At 39.5% G+C, this 20660-nt stretch overlaps 1 protein-coding gene across 1 annotated transcript in view; it reads left to right on the top strand.

Moving 5' to 3' along the window:
* Positions 1 to 20660, top strand: part of LOC126143531 (CLIP-associating protein 1-A-like) — a gene marked incomplete at its 3' end in the record, with an annotated part of 235094 nt that overhangs the window by 62119 nt on the left and 152315 nt on the right. The window contains 2 exon segments of the mRNA XM_049915437.1: positions 17826 to 17983; positions 18064 to 18173. Coding sequence (XP_049771394.1) covers positions 17826 to 17983; positions 18064 to 18173 — 268 coding nt within the window.

The following is a 20660-nucleotide window of genomic DNA, read 5'->3' as shown; positions in this document are numbered from 1 at the left end:
TTACATTTTCCACTAGTCCCGATTATGACTTTGTTTTCAGTTTATCGAAAACATCTGAGACCCACTAGAAAAATTTCTGGCAATAGCCCAGCAAGTGCCAAATTTGACAGATCAGGACCTACTTCTAAGAGAAGTAGCTAATGATGTGTACCGTAGTTGGGTGAAGCACCTTTGTAAAGTTACAAATCTTGTACAACAGACTACTTTGTTTCCCTCACTGGATTACAAACAACCCTCATTCTGGGTTGTGGTTCAAACCAAGCTCCTAATACTAGATGAGGCGCACCATGGGATATATAGGATGAAGTCAATGGAAAAGCATGATTGATGTTGACCAGACATTTATGTTGATATTGAACATGCAGTCTGGCCCTGCAAACTATGCACAAAAAACTGGTCAGCACCAGCAAGGCAATTTCCTCCCACCAGTTCTACTCCAAATCATTCATGAGAGCAGGTACAAATTGGTTTTGTGATTATTTGTTGGGGACATGCTCTTTAATTTTCCATACATTGCCTGGAATGTAATCAAAGGAAGCCGTAGTTACAATTGGGGCATTGCCAACCATGTTCACTGTTGAGAGGATGACGCACAGCGTAGTATCAGATAATGACCTGCAGTTCATCTGGTAAATTATGCCCTTTTGTTAAAGTAACAGCAATACACCTCAGATCATCACTTTTCAATCAGTGTCTATCTCTAGGGTGGAGTGACTGGTCTGAATATTTACAGCCCACACTAATAAATTGATGACAATGACAGTAGCCTCCAAGGAAGCTATGACACGCTTACCTGCTTCTCATCATTACACCTCACCACACAGCTGAGATTTTACCCTGGCACAGCTGTCAGACACCTTACTCAGCAAACACAGAGCTCATATCCACACTTATATGATTGTACTACCTCACTGCACTTGGTTTGCACATTTGGCTATACACTGGATGGACCAAAGGAGTCATTATTGGCTATAATGGTTTCCTATGTTCAAGGTGGTGGCCTGACAGGAGCGACTAGTGCGACACTAAAATCAGTTGGGGCTATGACAAGTAAGGGATTACATACCCCTGATACAACCATGTCAGGCCCAACCGAGTAGCTACAGTAGACCAGCACTACAGCTGGCCTAAGTCTATACTACCACAGTATAGTTACATGCAATACCAACCTGGCCAAGGTATCTCAACTAATCCGTTAGCTCGTCATACGTACTATCTCAGTGCCTGTGCTGTAGATCCACCTAGTTGAGGTCACAACCAGCAGCGATAAGTGATGAACCAGTGGAGGTCAATCATTTCCCCAAACAGTTGTTGCATCAGCTCTTGCCACCCATTGCCACCAAACGTTTGGCCCCAATGCCCGTTGTTCCTGAGTACTGGACTTCCCTACTGTCACCTTGAGGCAATATTAAGGGTACTCACAATCCTTTGCTACTTGTACCAGTTCTGCCACTGTGCACCAGTTTAAGGGGGAAGGATTTTGTGTACTTACTATTGAGTTTTATTGAGATATACTAGGCCAGCAAAAGTATAATACAGAATTTCTAGTTCCATCACGGAGCACAAGCAAATGACCCACAGTAAGCATGTACCCTTATAACCAATAATGACTCCTTTGGTCCATCCAGTGCATAGCCAAATGTGCAAACCAAGTGCAGTGAGGCAGTACAGTCGTACAAGTGTTGATATGAGATCTGTGTTGTCAAGTCACATTAATGTGACCACCTGTCAAAAGCCTGAATAACCACCTTTTGTAGCGCATACCGCTGCGAGATGTGAACGAAGAGAGTCAATGAGATTGTGGAAGCTACCAACAGGAATACGGAGAACTCTACAGCGCTGTGGTCAGTTGCGGTAGGTTTCTTGGCTGAGGATCTGTGGCATGAACAGCATGAGTGGGGATGGTAACCTCATCCTGGTGGTCTTGGAACCGTGCATGGTCTCTGAGAGCTGTGTCACACATTGCATTGTCCTGTTGGTAAATGCTATCGTGCCAAGAAAAAACAAACTGAATGTAGGGGTGGACATGGTTTCCAGAGATAGATGCATACTTGTGTTGACCCATTGTGCCTCCCAGTATGACAAGATCACCCAGGGAATACCACGAAAACATTCCTCAGACCGTAATGCTTCCTCCTTGTTGCAGGTTGTTTGCTTTCAGATGGTGGGTGATCAGTTGCACATCTGTTCACCCATACACATCTATGCAGGTGTCATTCACGCCCGTCAACTATATCCTTTGGTTGCCTCAACTCCAGTTTTGGATAGTGCCATTTTACCACGTATGGTATACTTTAACGACAGTGGAACACAGAGAGTTTACAGTATTAGCCATTTCGGAAATGCTTCCATCCCTGGCATGAAAGCCAATGATCATGCCCTTTCACACATCAAATAAAGCACTCAGTTTTCACATTACAAGAAAAAGTGCGCTGTTTTTTGCATCCCCAGACACACTTTATGTACCGTCCACTTCCAGTGCTGTCACCAGTTGTGTGTTAGTGTTTATGGCATTGTGATGTAGAACTCAGTCGGTGCTCACATTAATGTGACTGGACTGTATACATTGCAATTGACACGTTAGAGTGCTAAAGTCTTGAGCTGGTTGGAGGGTCCTGCCTACAATGCTCCAAGGATTCTCAGTTGGGAGAGATCCGGCGGGCTTGCTGGCCAAGGAAGGGTGTGTTAAGCATGAAGATGAGCTATAGAAACTCTCACTGTTTGCAGGCAGGCATTATCTCTCCGAAATGTAACCCCAGAATGGCTTGTATGAAGGACAACAAAATGTGGTTGACAGGCCATGTGCAGTTGGATAGGTATCCCACTGCTGTCTGGGACATCTCCAGACACATCTTCAACCTGGAATTTCAGTGACTGGAGTAGAATTGTCTTCAGTGATGAGTCCTACCTCGAATTAGCCCCGATGATCATCAAAGACATGTCTTGGAGACACCTCTGAAAGTGGTAGGAAACTAACCTGTCACCCACAATGCAGTCTGACAACCAGGAGTGATGGCCTGGAGTACAATTTCTCTTCATAGCAGGTCCCCTTCGGTTGTCATCCATGGCACCCATACAGCACAGTGGTACATTGGCTATATTCTATGCCCTGTTTATTTGCCTTTCATGGTAAGACAGGTTTACATTTTAGCAAGATAATGCCCACTCACACTTGAAGAGAGTTTCTATACTGCTTGTCTTCATGCTTAGCTAACCCTACCTTGGCTAGCAAGGTCACTGGATCTCTTCTCAGTTCAGAACATTGGGAGCATTATGGACATGGCTCTTCAACCATCTTGCAGTTTTGACAATCTAATGTGCCAATTGGAGAGAATTAGGCACAATATTCCTCAGGAGGACATCCAACAACTCTATCAATCAGTGCCAAGCTGAATAACAGCTTGCATAAGGGCCAGAAGTGGACCAACAAGCTATCAACTTTCTCAGTTTGTGTAGCTCTTTATCTTGAATAACTCGCCCAATTATTCTGAAATTGTAATTGTTTGTGTCTGTACATGTGCATCACACCTAACGATTTCTGTCCAATTTGGATAATTGCTTCACGCTGCGTAGTTTTTGTTTTAGAGTGTGTTACTTGGCCTCGCATCACACTATACATTTGACTCAAGTACTGACATTTTACCCTCACTCTCATTGGCCAAACCAGCTGTGGAGTGGATTTAGTCTACAGTGCTCCCATAGTTGCCATTTGTCTTGATGTTACTCAGCATTTATAGTGTCAGAAGTAACACTACATATGAAACATTGGTTGATGTATTTTTGCAGAATTGCCTATCCTGTAAATGTCTTATCAGGTAAAGTATCAGATCCTCTCTATCAGTAGGCATCAAATAGCTTTGCTTAAGAGCCATTATTGACATCGTAGGACTACACCTTGGGCTGCATGGGGGAGGGGGTAAAATGGCCATGTAAAGACAATTTCAATTTTCACCAAACCATACTTATTAATAGCTAACCATCTACCCATTTTGACTCTATGTATTATAAGGTATCGCACCAAATATTTTCAAGTGAAAAAGAAAATAATATGTTGGAACTACATGTATTACACATGGCCAGTTTTCCATACCTAAACGGGTATCGTGGACAGTGCCATCGCAACAGAGTCCGAGGTCTGTTTTTCTGATTTCTTGGTGCGTATTGTAGGCATCTTCATGCCCTAGTGTACGAAAGAAAACCAGTTGGGTGCAGCAGACTGTCTTCAGTCGCACTTTTGTGTTAGGCCAAATACAACAGAACAGACATGTTGGCTGAGAGCTTTGTATATAAAAGGATTCAGGTTTTATCATTTGTATTATGCGTGTTTTATTGGGAGTAACCAACTCCTATTGGGGTAGAAAACTTATCAAACTGAAATAAATAACAAGGAACTATGTTTGCAGGCAAAAAGGTGTTGTTTAAACATTGATAGTGTTAAAAATTATTACTCTCCATACAAGTGAGGTAGTAAGAATGATAAAATGAATATGTTACCTCAGGCAACTCATAAACGAAAAAGTTTTTACTCAGAAATAATGGAACACACTTCCTCTGCCAATCTCACTGACAACAAGGGCAGTGTATTTTTGAACTAATGTGACCAGTTCTTGGCAGGCAGCAGTGCTGTTCAGAGCGTAAATATCCAATGGCCACTTTTCCTGTTCTGTCCACTTTACCAAACTTTCCCCTACCAATCTTACTGTTAGTTGCTAACCTACATAAATTAGTATATTACCTTAATTAATAACAGCAGCAGCAACAGGTAGTTACCCACTTTTCACCTCAACATGACCATTAGTATGGCCATCTTTGAATGATTTATCCTCTTTTCTTACAAGCCAATCACACTGTAAGTTTCCTCCATAAACATTATTAATAAACTAATTCATTTTGGCAACTTACCTGTCTTTCAAAGGCAGGAAAGGAATCATGGCATATATTTCCCACCTGACAGGTTTTTCAGCTAACTGAACCATTTTAAATAAGTACAAACAAATACATGCATGGTCTATGTTTCCATTATGCTGTTGTGGGTAGCCAGAGGACACCTAGTGCTGTTGTATGGATTGCTGACTGCAGTGCTGGTAAAAAGTACAGCAATCAGTTACAAATAATGTTTATTGCAAATTCAGATTTTATTCAGTGTGTGGCCATCTTCAATGCTAAAGAACATATAAGGAACCAGTTAAAATAAGGTAATATGCGTACCTTATTATGTGTACAGTTATGTAAGTGTTAAGTGTGAGTCAGTAATAAAGTTTGTATTAGCAGATGCAAGTTAAAATTTTACATTAGTCCCAACTGGTCCATCCATGTCAAAGGTTGAATTCACACAGGCCATTGGCTTCTTGTTATTTCGTACCAGTTTACAGCGCCCACTACATGGCATTGCTAAACTATATGGACTTTATTTTACAATCACATGTTTTGTTATTTTATTTCTTATTTTATACTTTTTTAAAAACTCATGCACATACATAAAACAAACTGGCAGTTGTAACTAACAATAGTGTCCAATTTACGAACTTTCAGCATGCTGTAATAATTGTAGGCCAGGAACTTCTGTTAATTGGTGCAACAAAAAACCAGCCAAAGTTGCAAATCTCAATTTTTTTAATAACTCGATAACTAGTTTCTGGCCAGAACTCACTTTCAAATCATCGTAACATAGTCAAAAATAGTACTTCCGAAAATGCAAAAACTATGTCAAAAATATGCAAATGAGCAGTGTGTTTGCACATTTTTTACATAGTTTTTGCATTTTTGGAAACACCATTTTTGACTATGTTATGATGATTTGAAAATGGATCCCGGCCTTAAACTAGTCATTGAGTGAATAAAAAAAGTGAAATTTGCAACTGTGTGGTTTTTTTTGTACTGACAGTGTATAATGTTTTGCAGTTATACATATATGGTGGTGACAGTGTGTACTAACCAGTGGCATCAGTTATCATTGTACATTTTTACAATTACTTATAGTTTAAAATTACAGCAAATCTTATCCAGAAGACACACACTAATAAATTTATTTGTCAAATTTTAAGTGCAGCTACAGGAATTAGATTAGACAAAAATGGTGTTATAAGCTATTGGACTAGCAGCTTTATTTCGAACGGACCCAACATTTTTCTGTTTTATAATGTCCTTTCACACAGTTTTCACATAAAAATACATTATTATTTATGCAGTTTGGTGTTAAAACTAATAAACTTCCAGATACACCATGTATAATTGTGGGTAATATATTTGCCACCAAAACTATGTACTCATGTGCAATCTAGGATTAGTTTAATCGTAAATAGTTCGTTACTGCCAGATCAATGTGTCTGTTGGAAGTCTCATAGTATTTGAATCTAATGATTTTTAAATAATTTCAAAAAATGGAAACGTTTTGTGGCCCCCTGCTAATTAACCATTTAACTGCACTGGTCCTTCTAACGTGCGCGCCTTTGTACCTGTCCCTGTGTGCTCTGGACGTGTGCCAGGTAGAAGGACTGGTGGCGCGTGTAAACACGTTCAGAGCACACAGGGACAGGTACAAAGGCGTGCGCGTTAACACATCTAGAGCAGTTAAAGGGTTAAGCAGTGTCCCACAAGATAGTGCCTGATATTAAAAATTTCAAACTTGCGGAGAGATTAGATTTTTTCTGCCACCTCTTTTGAAAAAAATGTGACATGTTTGCCAAAGCTGGCTTCAAGCCGTTTATCATTTTGTCCCACATAGCAAACATCGCAGTTGGGACATCCCCTTCTGTAGGTGTCTGATCTATGGAAAACATTTCTTTTTTCCATACTGTTTTTAAAATACTACCCAGTTTACTTGTGGTACAAAATTCCACATTTACTTTTCTTTTTCTAAAAACGAGGTTATCCTGTCGCTAATTTTATCATAGTATGGTAAACAAATACACTTATTATTACTGTTGTCCACTACATTGAAACTATTTTTTTTTTGCCATTTGTTCACTATGTTGTTATAAATGTTGTTGATGTAATTATATGGGTAAGTTATCAACACTTTGGATTTAACACTGTTTAAATAAATTTATTAATATAGATATTTTGGATAGGACTTACTGTATTTTTAAACTATATGTAACTAAAAATGTACAGCACTAACTGATGCCACCTGTCACCTCACACAGTCACTATCATGTATGTGTAACTTTAAAACATCAGAGACTTTTTTTAGTTAATATATTTTGGCAATCCATCACATATGTAGAGGACACTGTAAACTGATATGACATACATGGTAGCCAGCAGCCTCAGTGTGAACTCAGTCTTTGACATTGATAGTCCAGTTGGGACTGTGTTTATGTATAAATGGTTGTAATGTTTTAAGTGATATCTGCTGTTATGTATTTTATTATTAACTCACAAGTAAAACTTATACAACTGAACATATACTAAAGGATGCATGTCACCTTATTGTAATGGGTTTTTTGTATGTGTTTAAACACTGAAGATGGCCACACGGTGATCAAAATCTGGATTTGCAATAAACATTATTTGTGACTGATTGCTGTACTTATTACCACTTGATGTTTATCTGTACCATGTTGTTGTATCCATATGATGCAGAGCTAAAATTGGCCAGATTGAGACAATTCTTTGGAACTATACAATCTACATTACAACATAACATACAGAAAGAAACACTAATTAAACCATACAAAGTAATAGTGTTGCCTTTGCTGCTGTATGGTAGTGAATGTTGGATCCTAACATCTGATCAATTACATCGAAACGAATCATCAGACAGGAAGGTCCTTCACTTTGTAGTGGTATATTCATTGTTGGACCATAAAATAAATACCGATATTAGACAAGAACTAAACATTGAACACATGGGAAAAAAAGAAAGAAAGAAGACGGAATGACCATGTCCAACATATGTTTAATGATAGGCTAACTGAAGCTGCAATGCAGTATAACCCAACTGGCAAGAGGAGCGTTAAATGTCCCCAAATGGTGGCATGAACAATTCTGAGACAAAATAGGCTGAAAGGCCTAATTCTTGGTGGTGCTGGTGCTGGTCTATATCACCAGTTAAATATTTGTTGGGTGCATTTAATTTGTTCTGCTTTGCGGTAGATACTTGAATCCTGCCTGATTCAGCATCATGTCCCTTCTTCTGTAATTTGCACATTGTTGTCTCAACTTTCATTTGTCAGCAGTTGCTTCCACCTCCCTCTATGATAATAACTACTATCTATATTAACTATTTTAGTTATATATATAGTTGAGGTTAAGGACTGCATGTGAATGGAAGGTCCATGAACCACCACCACCACCACCACCACCTCCTCCTCCTCCTCCTCCTCCTTCTCCTCCTCCTCCTCCTCCTCCTCCTCCTCCTTTTTTTTCCACTGATGACTTTATGCTATTTGCCTCTAGTGCATATAAGATTCATCAGTGAATAGAACAAGTCCAAAAGTCAGTCTACTTGGTCTGTTTTTATAAGGCTATAATGAAGTATAGTCATCAAATCAAGAAGAAAAATGTGCACACAAACAGAGGAGTCACAGAACCAGTTGATGAATGGTTGTAATTAGAGCACTTAAAGATGGACAGCAGTAGAAATAAAGCAGAAGAGTAGAACTGGCCGTGAGTGTTTTTGGTAAATAAACAGTTTTCAAAATAAAGTTTCTGGTTTATTCAATATTGAAAGTTCATAATATAATATTACCAGTTGTGACTTCAGTAGAGAGACAAGCACTTTAAATGAAAAAAATTCAAAAATTGAGGGTTGCTTGACAAATAATGGAGATATGCTTTTCGGGGACTACTGGAAGAGAGAGAAAAACAAAATTTATCAGAGGGCAGACGGAAGTGAAAGATGTGATAATGACAGTAATGAAATTGAAATGGGATTGGATGGGACATGTATTCAGGCAAACATATTTAGCGAGAAAACTATTTGAAGATTTACAAGTGGTAAGAAAATGACTGAGGCAATGACCAAATGGAAGGTGTGCAAATATCGTTAGAAAACATGCATGAGCATGAATATTACGTAAGACTGTAGTGTATGCAAAAGTCCAGTAGACATCATTGTCCACCAAGTAGTTGTCACATGGCTCATACTGATGTTAGGTTTATGACTTAAGACTTTATACTGCAACAAATACACAAGCCAGGTTAGTGAGGGAAGGGAAAATGTTTGGTGCATGAGTATCAAAGAAAACAGCAGTCAAAATAAATTAATGCTACAGAAGTGGGACAAGTTATTGGATTAAAAAGAAATACATGAGTTTGGCTTTAAAAAAAAAGTAGCTTAAAAATTATGCAGCATAAATTTGATACTTAAACAATAAGAATGTTGTGTTGCATGTTTTGACGTGTGTTGACTGCTCCAGGAAGAACTTATTGTAGATTTTCCTGGCAGGTCAGGAATATAAGCTGCTTACAGCTGCATAACGCAGTACAGTATTATGTAATTATGTTAATTCTCATTAAGTTTATGAAATTCAGACTGCATGAAAGAATGTAAACTATGGATTTAAATTATTACAGTTTCTGTGCAATTCCATTATGCAAGGGTGGTGAGTATTTTCGCATTTTATTTTGTTGCTTGGTTTTACAATGTGTGAAATTCAATTGAAGTGCTTGTGTCTGCCCATTTAATGACATTAGTGGGTTCAAACTCCTATAACTGTATCCTTAGGGTACATGATTGGTATTGCTCACCACATAAAAAAGAGGGCTACAGTCCTTCAGTAATCTGTCACTTCCAGGCAGAACCAGAAGAAAAATGGGGGTAAGGAAATAAATACATTTGGCGAATGGGTGGGTGGATTGGTACCAGATCTCTCTGAAATCTGCATGAGCATATAGTGGTCAAATGAGTAGGCAGTAAATAAAGTAGAAGTGGAGATTCAGAAATAGATGACTTAACCTATGGCTTTCTGGCGCCCTATAATGTCTGCAGAGTTGTTTGGCTGATAAACCATGCATGTAACATAATTGAAGAGTAATCTGTACTTATTGTTCTTATGTACATCATGTTACATATTTCATGAAACATATTGTTTTTGATTATTCTTTCTTAGTATTATCTTGATAGTAGACATTCTTTCATTGAATGTTCTGTATGTGTTATATTACAGATTTCTTTTTGTGTTCTCATATTGCTGTAGCGTGACTGTGCTGTGTTTTATTTGCTAGGAACTCTTCAGTTCAATAACAAAGATGATCCTTGTTCCATATGCTGTTTATTGACTGACAGTACAGAACTGTAATGTATGCCTTCTGGAGCTCGAGAAACACTTTGTCAATGTGGGTGCCAGTAGTTTACAGGTTTCTGAGTCTTGTAGATGAATGATGTGAGCTGGGTTTCTTGAAATCATGGCTTGAAGGATATTTTGGTCTCTGGCAAGATCATAATATACAAGAATAAAACCTGTTTCAAAATTCTACAACAGGTTAAAATCTGTGATACAGGCCTATACTTGTGTGCATTTTGGTAACGTGAATGAGTTCCTCTCTCAGTAGCTGCTGGCTGGGCCTCCTTCACATCTTGGACAAGAAACCCCCCCCCCCCCCCCCAATCAACACTGGTCTCCCTTCTCAACCTGCCTCCTTTTTGCTTGAGGGGTTCCATCACATGCTTAATGTTTGAGTCCCCAATACCTGGCAAATTCATCCTCTGTACCTGTCTAGAATCTTCAGAGAGATCAGACTCAGTCCCAATTGTTCTCTCACTAGTGAGCGAGGCTTCACATCTGTTTTTAAAGGCATAAGGAGACAACCGTATTGCTACTACCCACTTTTGCCTTCTGTCCAGGAATACGCAGCCTTGCCACTATTTGCCATTCACACTTAGGTGAGTGTGAACCAATCAGGTCAGGTGTATTGGAAGGCATTACAACATCAAAGATCCCAGGTGTTGCTAGAGACGCCAAAGGCAACACATCTTTCTCTGCTGATGCTTCAATGCTACTGCAGTTCAGGGCAGCAGCCAAAAGTCTTCAGACTGTGACCAATGCAGTTTCCAACCATTTCCAGGTGCTGTCCAGTTCCATCAGCTTCCATGTGCAACAGCCACAGTTCTTACTATTTTTAACTGCATGCAGCTATACATATAAAAAAAAAAAAAAAAAAAAATTCTTCTTACCCAGCAGTCACTAAGACACTAGCTTTATACTGACATCACACATTAATATGGTAAGCTTAACCAAATCAGATATATCTTTGCTTGATGAAGTACCCTTGTCACTTGTTGCTATAATATTGTCACTTGTTGTTATAATACACGAGGGTGGTTTGAAAAGTTTTCAGAATCACCACGAGAGGTCAGCGTTAGCGCAACGAGTTGTTCACATGATATTCATTGGTCTGTTGCCTGTAAACACAGGCCACGTCAGTGCTCTTGGAAGAGCGCTGTGGTGGTGACGTGGCTCTGTTGTTGTTCCCGCGTAGTGATTTGCGAAGATGGAAAAGATCGAGATTCGAGCAGTGATTAAGTACTTCGTAAAGAAAGGCATGAAAGCAAAGGACATTCATGCTGATTTCCAGAATACATTGGGGGACTCGGATCCTTCATATTCAACTGTTACCATGTGAACAAATGAATTTAAATTTGGTCGGGAGAGCTTAGATGATGATCTGTGCAGTGGTCAGCGAGATGTGTCACTACTCCACAAGTTATTGCAAAAGTGCATAAAATGGTCATGGAGGATTGTCGATTAAAAGTACATGATATTGTTCATGCTTTCCAGATGTCATCTGAAGGGGTATATCACATTTTAACTGAAGAATTAGAAATGAAAAAAAAAATTATCTGGAAGATTGGTGTCATGACTCTTGACGCTGGATCAAAAAATCATGAGAATGGACATATCGGAACAATGTTTGGCCCATTTTAGGAGAAACAAACAAGAATTTTTGTGCCAGTTTGTGATCACAGATGAAGCTTGGGTGCACTACTATACCCCAGACACAAAACAACAGTCAAAGCAGTGGAAACATGCCGATCCTCCGCCACCAAAGAAAGCAAGGACAATTCCTTCAGCAGGAAAGAACATAGTGTCAGTGTTCTGGGATGCTAAGGGGATTCTGTTTGTAGGTTATCTCCTTACTGGGCAAACAATTACTGGAGAATATTATGTTAACCTCCTGCACAAATTGCAACAAAATATATGCAAAAAAATACCTGGTTTAGTAAGGAAGAGAGTTATCTTCCATCAAGACAATGTGCGCCTGTACACGTGTTGTCACCATGGCAGAATTACACGAACTAAGGTATGAATATGAGCCACACTTACCTTATTCACCTGATATCACTCCATCAGACTTCCATCTCTTCCCAAAACTGAAATTTTTTTTTGGTAGATTAACTTCAAACGAAGAATTGATAGCCGGAGTTGACAACTATTTCACAGGCCTGGAGGAAACTAATTTTCGTTATGGGATTAGGGCTCTGGAACATCATTGGACCAAGTGCATTAATGTACAAGGAGACTACATTGAAAAATAAAAATAAAAGTTTCAGTGATAAAAGTACTTTTTTTCTATTCTGTTCCGAGAACATTTCAAACCACCCTCGTAGCTTGCTTAAACTGCTGCCTGTCTTGAACTTTCGTCCTTATCATTCCCCTGTTAATATTAACACATTACAGTACATGAACTATTGCAACATATTTATAAAATTTATGTCTCTTGAAAAGTTGGGTTTTGAGGTCTGCCTAGTAGATGTCTCAGTGCTTCACTGTTCATCTGTCCATAATACGCTGTCCAAAGGTGTGCATAACGATGTTGTGTGTTATTCTTCCTTTTAGAATTGAATAAGTTGTGGGGTACAAGATGTTGATGATATGAAATCTTTTTGTGTCAGCAGTTTCATCATCATGTTTTATGTCAGTTTCATCATATTTTATATTAGTTTCAGCGTCATTTTTATGTCCATTTTGACATCATGCTGCCAGGGACAGTGAGAATGCTCTCAACCCTTCTCCCTCAAGATCTCCAAGGACACACACACACACACACACACACACACACACACACACACACTACAATTGATAGGGTGAGCAACAATCTGTGACTGCTAATGACATTGTAGCATATGGGAAAGGATCATTATTGAGTGGCTGTAGCGAGAGACAGAATTTCTGTGTAGTGTAATGTGTGGTAGCTTGCTTGACACATGGAAGACTGTAAATGAGTGCAGATGAGTAAGAAAAACATCCTGTAATGTTAGAATACAGTATTAATGGTGTGTTGCTTGACACAGTCATGTTGTTTAAATATGTAGATGTAATGTTGCAAAGCGTCTTGAAATGGACGTATCATGTAAGGTCAGTTGTAGAGAAGGTGAATGGCTTAGTTTATTTGGAGAATTTAGGAAAGTGTAGCTTATCTGTGGAAGAGAGAGCATGCAGAACACTTGTGCAGTTCTTTCTGGAATAGTAGTCAGGTGTTAGGGAGCTGCTACCAGGTAGGATTAAAGAAAGACATTAAAGGGAGAACAACACTCTTTTTGTGAGACACTGTTGACAAAATTCAGGTAACTGGCATTTGTGGCTGACAGCAGAATGAGTGTACTGCTGACAGCATACATTTCACATAGGGACCACAAATAGAAGATAGAGAAAATAGGGCTCATATGGAGGCATGTAGACAGCCGTTTTTCTTTTGCTCTGTTGTGAGTGGAACAGAAAGGGAAATGCCTAGCAGTGATATAAGGTATGCTTCACCATGCACCCTGCACCATATGATGGCTTGCAGAGTACAGATGTAGATTTAGTGGAGCCAAGATTTTGCCTTAAACATGTGCTTCAATTTTATGTACTTTACCTTGGAGGCATGTCTCCCCAGACCATTTCAGTGCTTTCCAAAGTTGCTACAAATGTGAGATAAACCGTATAATCCACTGAAGATAAGTGAAGCATTTGAAACTGGTTTTTCAAAGTGAAATGATCATTATCTACTGACTGGTTGCTGTCTTTACTATGTTATTTATTCTAGAAACAGTCACAGGTTCAATAAATATCAGTGTAATCTGTTACCACTGATTAACAGCAGCCAAAAGTGTACTCTGCTCATGCTCTGGTAAACTTAACTGAAAAATGTTGGTTTGTTAGCCCTTTTAAAAGGTATGTTTATACCTTTAGTTTTGAGTATGTGTCTGTTCCAATAACAGATGAGGAAAAATATTGTTTTGTGGCAATACAGATAAAATAAGTACTTGAGGGCAGTTTATACTGCAGAATGCAAGATACTGAATATTGCTTTAACTATTTTATGTTTGCTATTTAGTTTGATCCCTGATGTTGTTTTTTTTTTTAAGTCTTCAGTGGGTGATTAATTAGCTTATTAAAAACAGCCTGCAAACATTGTCATCTTTCTGAAGACTAATGCTCATATTTAAATGTGGCCTGCTTCTGTATTTGTTTGTAATGCATTCCTGTGCATATTATAGTTATAAAAGCAATCTTACCCTTGAAAATATAAAATATTAGTTAAATAAATCATCAGTTCATATTATTTTTTCTGCATTCATGCAGAACGTGACGTGTAGGCAAAAATTATTAATTTCTTTGAGTATCATGGTATGGTTTTACTGAAATCACTCTTATGCATTGGAATGTGGGTGGTGCTGACAAGTATGAAGATCCTTTGCTTAACCATAGATCCCTGCAAAAATCTTGAACACATTAATAATGGCTAGTAACAATTTAAAGGGCTATTACTTCTAATGCAATCAACCATTCTTTCCTGCCTTTAAGTCTACAGACATTATACCCTTGAAGACTACCCAACAATCCATCTGTTTCACATTGCTGATTACTCATTATTGCTTCATATATAAGGGGAAGTCAAATCAAAATGAACATAGTGTGCACATTGGTAGTGCAGGTAGCTGTGTGCGTGGAAGTGCCCTCCATTGGCAGTCAGGAAAGAACAGGGTGATTCTCACCTCTGTGCCATTTGTCTGTTAAACATGGTTGACGTGAGGCCAATGAATTGAATGTGTGTTTGACTTTACTATGGATTCTGGGCGAGAGGAACAGCAAGGTGCAGTTTTTTACTGCAGAAGGATTGTCAGGAAGGGAAGTTCATGCCTGAATGAGTGCTGTATATGACAAACACAGCACGTCATGTGCACGTGTGATTGCATTGAATAAACACTTTGGCGGAGGTTGGGTGTCATTGAAAAATAGCAGTCTTCCAGGACTGGCTCATCATATCATTACTGCAGTGGGTGTTCCGTCACAAATAACCAATGCCAGAGGGTGTTAGATATTTGCCTCGTCTTGGGCATCAGTCACAGTACTGCTCACACCATCATGACAGAGCATCTGAAGTTCTGGAAAATCTGTGTGCAGCTGGTTCCCCACAGCCTAACAGAGTAGCAGAAGTTGAACAGAATGCCTATATCACTGCAGCACTTGGAACAGTATCACAGTGAAGAATATTGTGTCCTGTCCCATACTGTCAGAGGTGGTGAAACATGTCATTATTTTGAGCTAGAGAGTGTCAGAACCAAAAGTGGAAACATGTGAATGCCCTCCTACCGTGGTAAATGGACACTTTGCAAAAACGTGAATCAGGCTATCGAGTCCAAATGTCTAATAATGTTGATGGAGGGCATGGATGTGTTGCAGGGTAATGTCCACCAATGTTTTGCCAAGTTTGTTTTGACTATACTGCAGAAATTTCACTGGGAAGTTCATACACATCCTCCATACAGTCCCAACGTCTCCCCAACCAATTTCCATACTTTTGAAACCATGAAGAAGACATTCGTGGCTATCAAGTTGCTTCAGACGTAACAGTGCAATGCCTGGGTACAAAAATTGTTCTGTGGGAAACTGCAGACATTTTTCCACAAAAGCATTGACCATCTTGTCAGACAGTGGGATAAAAGTATTAAATGTTACAGTGATTACTTTTGAAATAATAAAGAAATTACTTACTACTTTCCATCTGTCTCATTTTCATTTGACTGCCACATATGGATAGACCTGCCAAATAATAGAGCATATATTATCCACTTCCTATGTCTGTGTACTTGCTTGTGTGCTTGTCTCATGAATGCTTTGTACGTATCTTCAATATTTGTAAAATGACTGCACCGTAATTAATCCCTTTCACAATTTTGCATGTATGTTGTGTCCATTACTCACATTCTTAACACAGTTTTTGTTCTGCAATGCATGTTAACAAATGCTTCAAGAGATATGTCCCGATTTTCTTCATCAGGAACTCAAGGCAGTAAAAAAGGTATGTGATTTAGCTCATATTTTACAGTAATATGTCTTACAGGTATCTCTTTATTTATTATAATACTTTTTATGAGACTCCCTCATGGCTTGGGTCATACCTTGAGCAATGACAACACAAGAGTTTGGGAATACTGTATCTGTCAATATTGGACAATACAACAGTTATTTGTGGTATTTTATGTTGACTGTGTTCCACAGCAGTGGTAAAAATGACATCATGTAACACTTCAAGTTGATTTTCAATTTTTTGATGGTGCGACCAGTTTTGATTAGAGACAGTTATCCAGCACAGATTTTTGTGAACATCAAGAGTAGCATACACACACACACACACACACACACACACACACACACACACACATATATATATATATATATATATTTGTCTGCTTGTGTCTGTGTATGTGTGGATGGATATGTGTGTGTGTGCGAGTGTATACCTGTCCTTTTTTCCCCCTAAGGTAAGTCTTTCCGCTCCCGGGATTGGAATGGCTCCTTACCCTCTCCCTTAAAACCCATATCCTTTTGTCTTTCCTTCTCCTTCCCTCTTTCCTGACAAGGCAATCGTTGGTTGCGAAAGCTAGAATTTTGTGTGTATGTTTGTGTTTGTTTGTGTGTCTATCAACCTGCCAGCGCTTTTGTTTGGTAAGTCTCATCATCTTTCTTTTTATATATAAAACACAATGCCAAAAATATATCATCTCTAAATAATGTTTAGTCATGCAGATGGAAATGCATGGAGGGTTAATGCTGTCATGTTGTACTGAGGCTGGAGTGTTCAGCCATAGTTGAAGACAAATTAACTCTTCATGCTTAGGGATCCATGATATAACAAAATTGGCAGCTTATAAAAGAAAGCTACTTCCACAGAGTTCACATATCACATAGCATTAAACTTAAGCTTTTAGTCCAATTTAGTCATGTAGTTTGATGATGGAAGTTATATACATTACTGAAGAGAGAGCAAATGAGAAGATATTCATGATGTTTTGTAATGATATGGCTCACAATAATTATGTTAAAGAGAAAAATGAGCAGTGGTATAAGGAAAAGATAGATTGCTACTGACCGTAAAGATGATGCATTGAGTTATAGACAGGCACAATGAAAGGACACTTACGCATTAGCTTTCGGCCAAAGCCTTCATCAGAATAGGAAAAACACACACACACACACACACACACACACACACACACACACACACACACACACACACACACACACACATACACACACATTCATTCACACAAGCAAGCACACCTCATGCATACATGGCCACCATCTATGGCATGCAGAGACCAGCCTGTACTGGTTATTGAGTGTGTATGTGTGTGTTCCTTATCTGAAGAAGGCTTTAGCCAAAAGCTAAAGTGTAAGGGTCTGTTTGTCGTGCCTGTGTGTAACTACTCAACATGTCATGTTTATAGTGAGTAGCAATCTATCTGTTCCTTATATTGTTAATATTCGACCCTGGATTTTCCAGTGTTTGAAATCAGCAGTGATATTTATCAGAGGGTATACCTGTGGCACAGGCCCTATTCAAAATTTAAATGGATTAGAGATACTAACTAAATCTTTTTTACACAATTACAGCATCAGCAGGAGCCCTTGACGAGGAGCATTTTGTGAAAGTTTTTGAGGAAGTTCAACCAGCCAAAATTTTCACTGTGCGAGAATTGGAAAAAGCGCTGACCAAAATAACTGACATCATTAATGATCCAAATAATGATTGGTCAAAACGTGTTGAGGCGGTTAGTAATGTGATGATTAGGATTATAAGTGTTAATAAAATTGATTTCTTAAAATAAGTAAAAACTTTTGTGTATTTCAGTTGAAAAAACTACGATCTGTTGTAATGGCTCGAGCTGCTAAGCATGAGGAATTTTTCAAACACTTACGTTTAATGGAGACACCATTTTTAGGAGTTTTGAAAGATCTGAGGTTAGTACTTAAACTTTGTTCTTTTTAAATTTCTCTCTGTAGTGCAGGTTTCTCTCAAGCTCTGAGATGTCTTTTTTTGATAAACAAGAGAACTGTTAATGATTCTGCGTGGAATTGTGAGAGTGATATTAATAGTTTTTGGTTGCTCAGTTAATCAGTGCTTCAACAAAATTGTGTATCAGAAATCGTGTGACACACACATTTCATGAATGAAGCTGTTCATGGCTACCTTATTGCTGTGATAATTTTGTTAGTGTATTTGGGCCTTTCGGCCATATTACTGAACATGTGAATGAATTATTGAGAGGTATTGGATTGTTAATGAAATGTTGGAGTTTATTGAATAGGGAGAGTAGATAGGGGAATGTAAAGCACAAACATTGAAACACACTGAGCCATGGGACTCGGTCCTTAAGGCATAGAACTTGCATGTGGAAAGAGCAGGATTCAAATCCCCAACCAACCATTCAGATTTAGGTTGTTCTTGGTTCCTGAATCATTTGAGTACTGGAATAATTTTATTGAAACAGCCATGGCAAATTTCCCAAAATCACTTAATGCAAATGCCAGAATGGGTCTTTTGATATGGGCACTACTAATTTCTGGAGGCACATGCCGAACTGGGTATTTTGAAATGGACACTTCTGATTTCTTTTGCTGTCTAAACCCTATCCAAAGTTGTGCACCATTTTTACTAACCTTGCCACTGATGGGATGTTGAACCCTAATCATCTTTGGGAAACAAAGTAGACAAAGTGTATATGATGAAATAAAAACGTAGAAAAGCTTGTGATGATACGCAGTAACAGTGATAATACTGCTAGTGTAAATATTGCAGTAACTAGACATACATTCAATATTAACAGTTAAGAAAGCAGAAAAATAAAGTGTGCCTTTGGCACTGAAAGAGTCTTCATGGATGTTGTGTGGTCCAGTGAGAAAGAAAAAAAAAATGACTATAAAGAATGCCAGAATGAGATTTTCACTCTACAGCAGTGTGTGCGCTGATATGAAACTTCCTGGCAGGTTAAAACTGTGTGCCGGACCGAGACTCGAACTTGGGTCCTTTGCCTTTCGCTGGCAAGTGCTCTGCCAACTGAGTTACCCAAGCACGACTCACGCCCCATCCTCACGGCTTTACTTCTGCCAGTACCTCGTCTCCTACTTTCCAAACTTCACAGAAGCTCTCCTGCAAACCTTGCAGAACTAGCACTCCTGGAAGAAAGAATATTGTGGAGACATGGCTTAGCCACAGCTTGGGTGATGTTTCCAGAATGAGATTTTCACTCTGCAGCGGAGTGTGCACTGATATGAAACTTCCTGGCAGGTTAAAACTGTGTGCCGGACCGAGACTCGAACTCAGGACCCTTGCCTTTTGCGGGCACTTTTTCTGGTGATTCTATTGTTCCCCTGCTGCCGTCAGGCAGACAGGCCCCCATGTTGGGCATTCTACAGGGCCAATTGGCTTTTATATATGTCTGCTGTGCACTTCGACACCTCCCTCTTGAATTCCATTGGTGCAGTCGTGCAAGGCATCTCTGCCATTATCTTTGTGCTACTGGCACTGCTGACACCCTATCCACAGGTCCCCCTCGTTGTCGACCGGTACCGTGGTGGACTAAAAGTGTCGCAGTCGCTGTCCAGGACCACCGACAGGCGCTGCAGCAATTAAAACGACACCTTTCACAGACCGACCTTCTCACTTTTAAGTGTCTCCATGCTAAGGCTCGTTACCTTATTAAGCAGAGTGAAAAGGAATGCTGGGAGCGCTGTGTTTCCTCCTTGGGGATGTATGCCTCTTCATCACAGGTTTGGTCAAAGCTCCGTAGCCTTCAGGGCGGCTAGCGACTGTCAGCTGTCCAAGGTCTTAACCTCCAAGGTGTTCTGTGCACTGATCCATTGTTCCTTGCAGAACAGCTCGCGACACACTTTGCGATGGCACCGGTGTCCTCTTCCCATCCTGCTACCTCTCTCCGGCAGAAATTTAGAGTTTTAACAGACCCACCTATGTTCCATCCTGCACTACGCTGAGCCCTATAATGAACCCTTCACTGAATGGGTATTCTTGCAGGCTCTTACCTCTTCACAAGACATGGCCCCAGGGCCGGATTCCATCCACAACCAGATCATCCAACACTTGGACGCTCCCCAGAGGCAACATCTCCTGAAGATCTTCAACTGCATTTGGCTCACGGGTGTTTTTCTGTCACAATGATGAGACTGTACTGTTATCCCTGTCCTTAAGCCCAGGAAGAAGCCAACGTCTGACAAATGTAAATGGCTTGAGAAGATAGTTAGCTTCAGATTATATTGGGTACTCGAATCTCAGGGCCTTTTGTTCCCATATCAGTGTGGCTTTCGTGCAGGACGATCTCCAACTGACCATTTACTCAGATTGGAAACAACCATCCGACAGGCTTTTACTAACCACCAGCACCTTGTCGCGGTTACTTTGACCTATATAAGGCATACAGCATGGCTTGGTGC

This window comes from Schistocerca cancellata, unplaced genomic scaffold (assembly GCF_023864275.1).
Source record: "Schistocerca cancellata isolate TAMUIC-IGC-003103 unplaced genomic scaffold, iqSchCanc2.1 HiC_scaffold_823, whole genome shotgun sequence".
Taxonomy (NCBI): domain Eukaryota; kingdom Metazoa; phylum Arthropoda; class Insecta; order Orthoptera; family Acrididae; genus Schistocerca; species Schistocerca cancellata.
The sequence above is the reverse complement of the archived record's forward strand: the minus strand, read 5'-3'. Positions and strand labels throughout refer to the sequence as shown.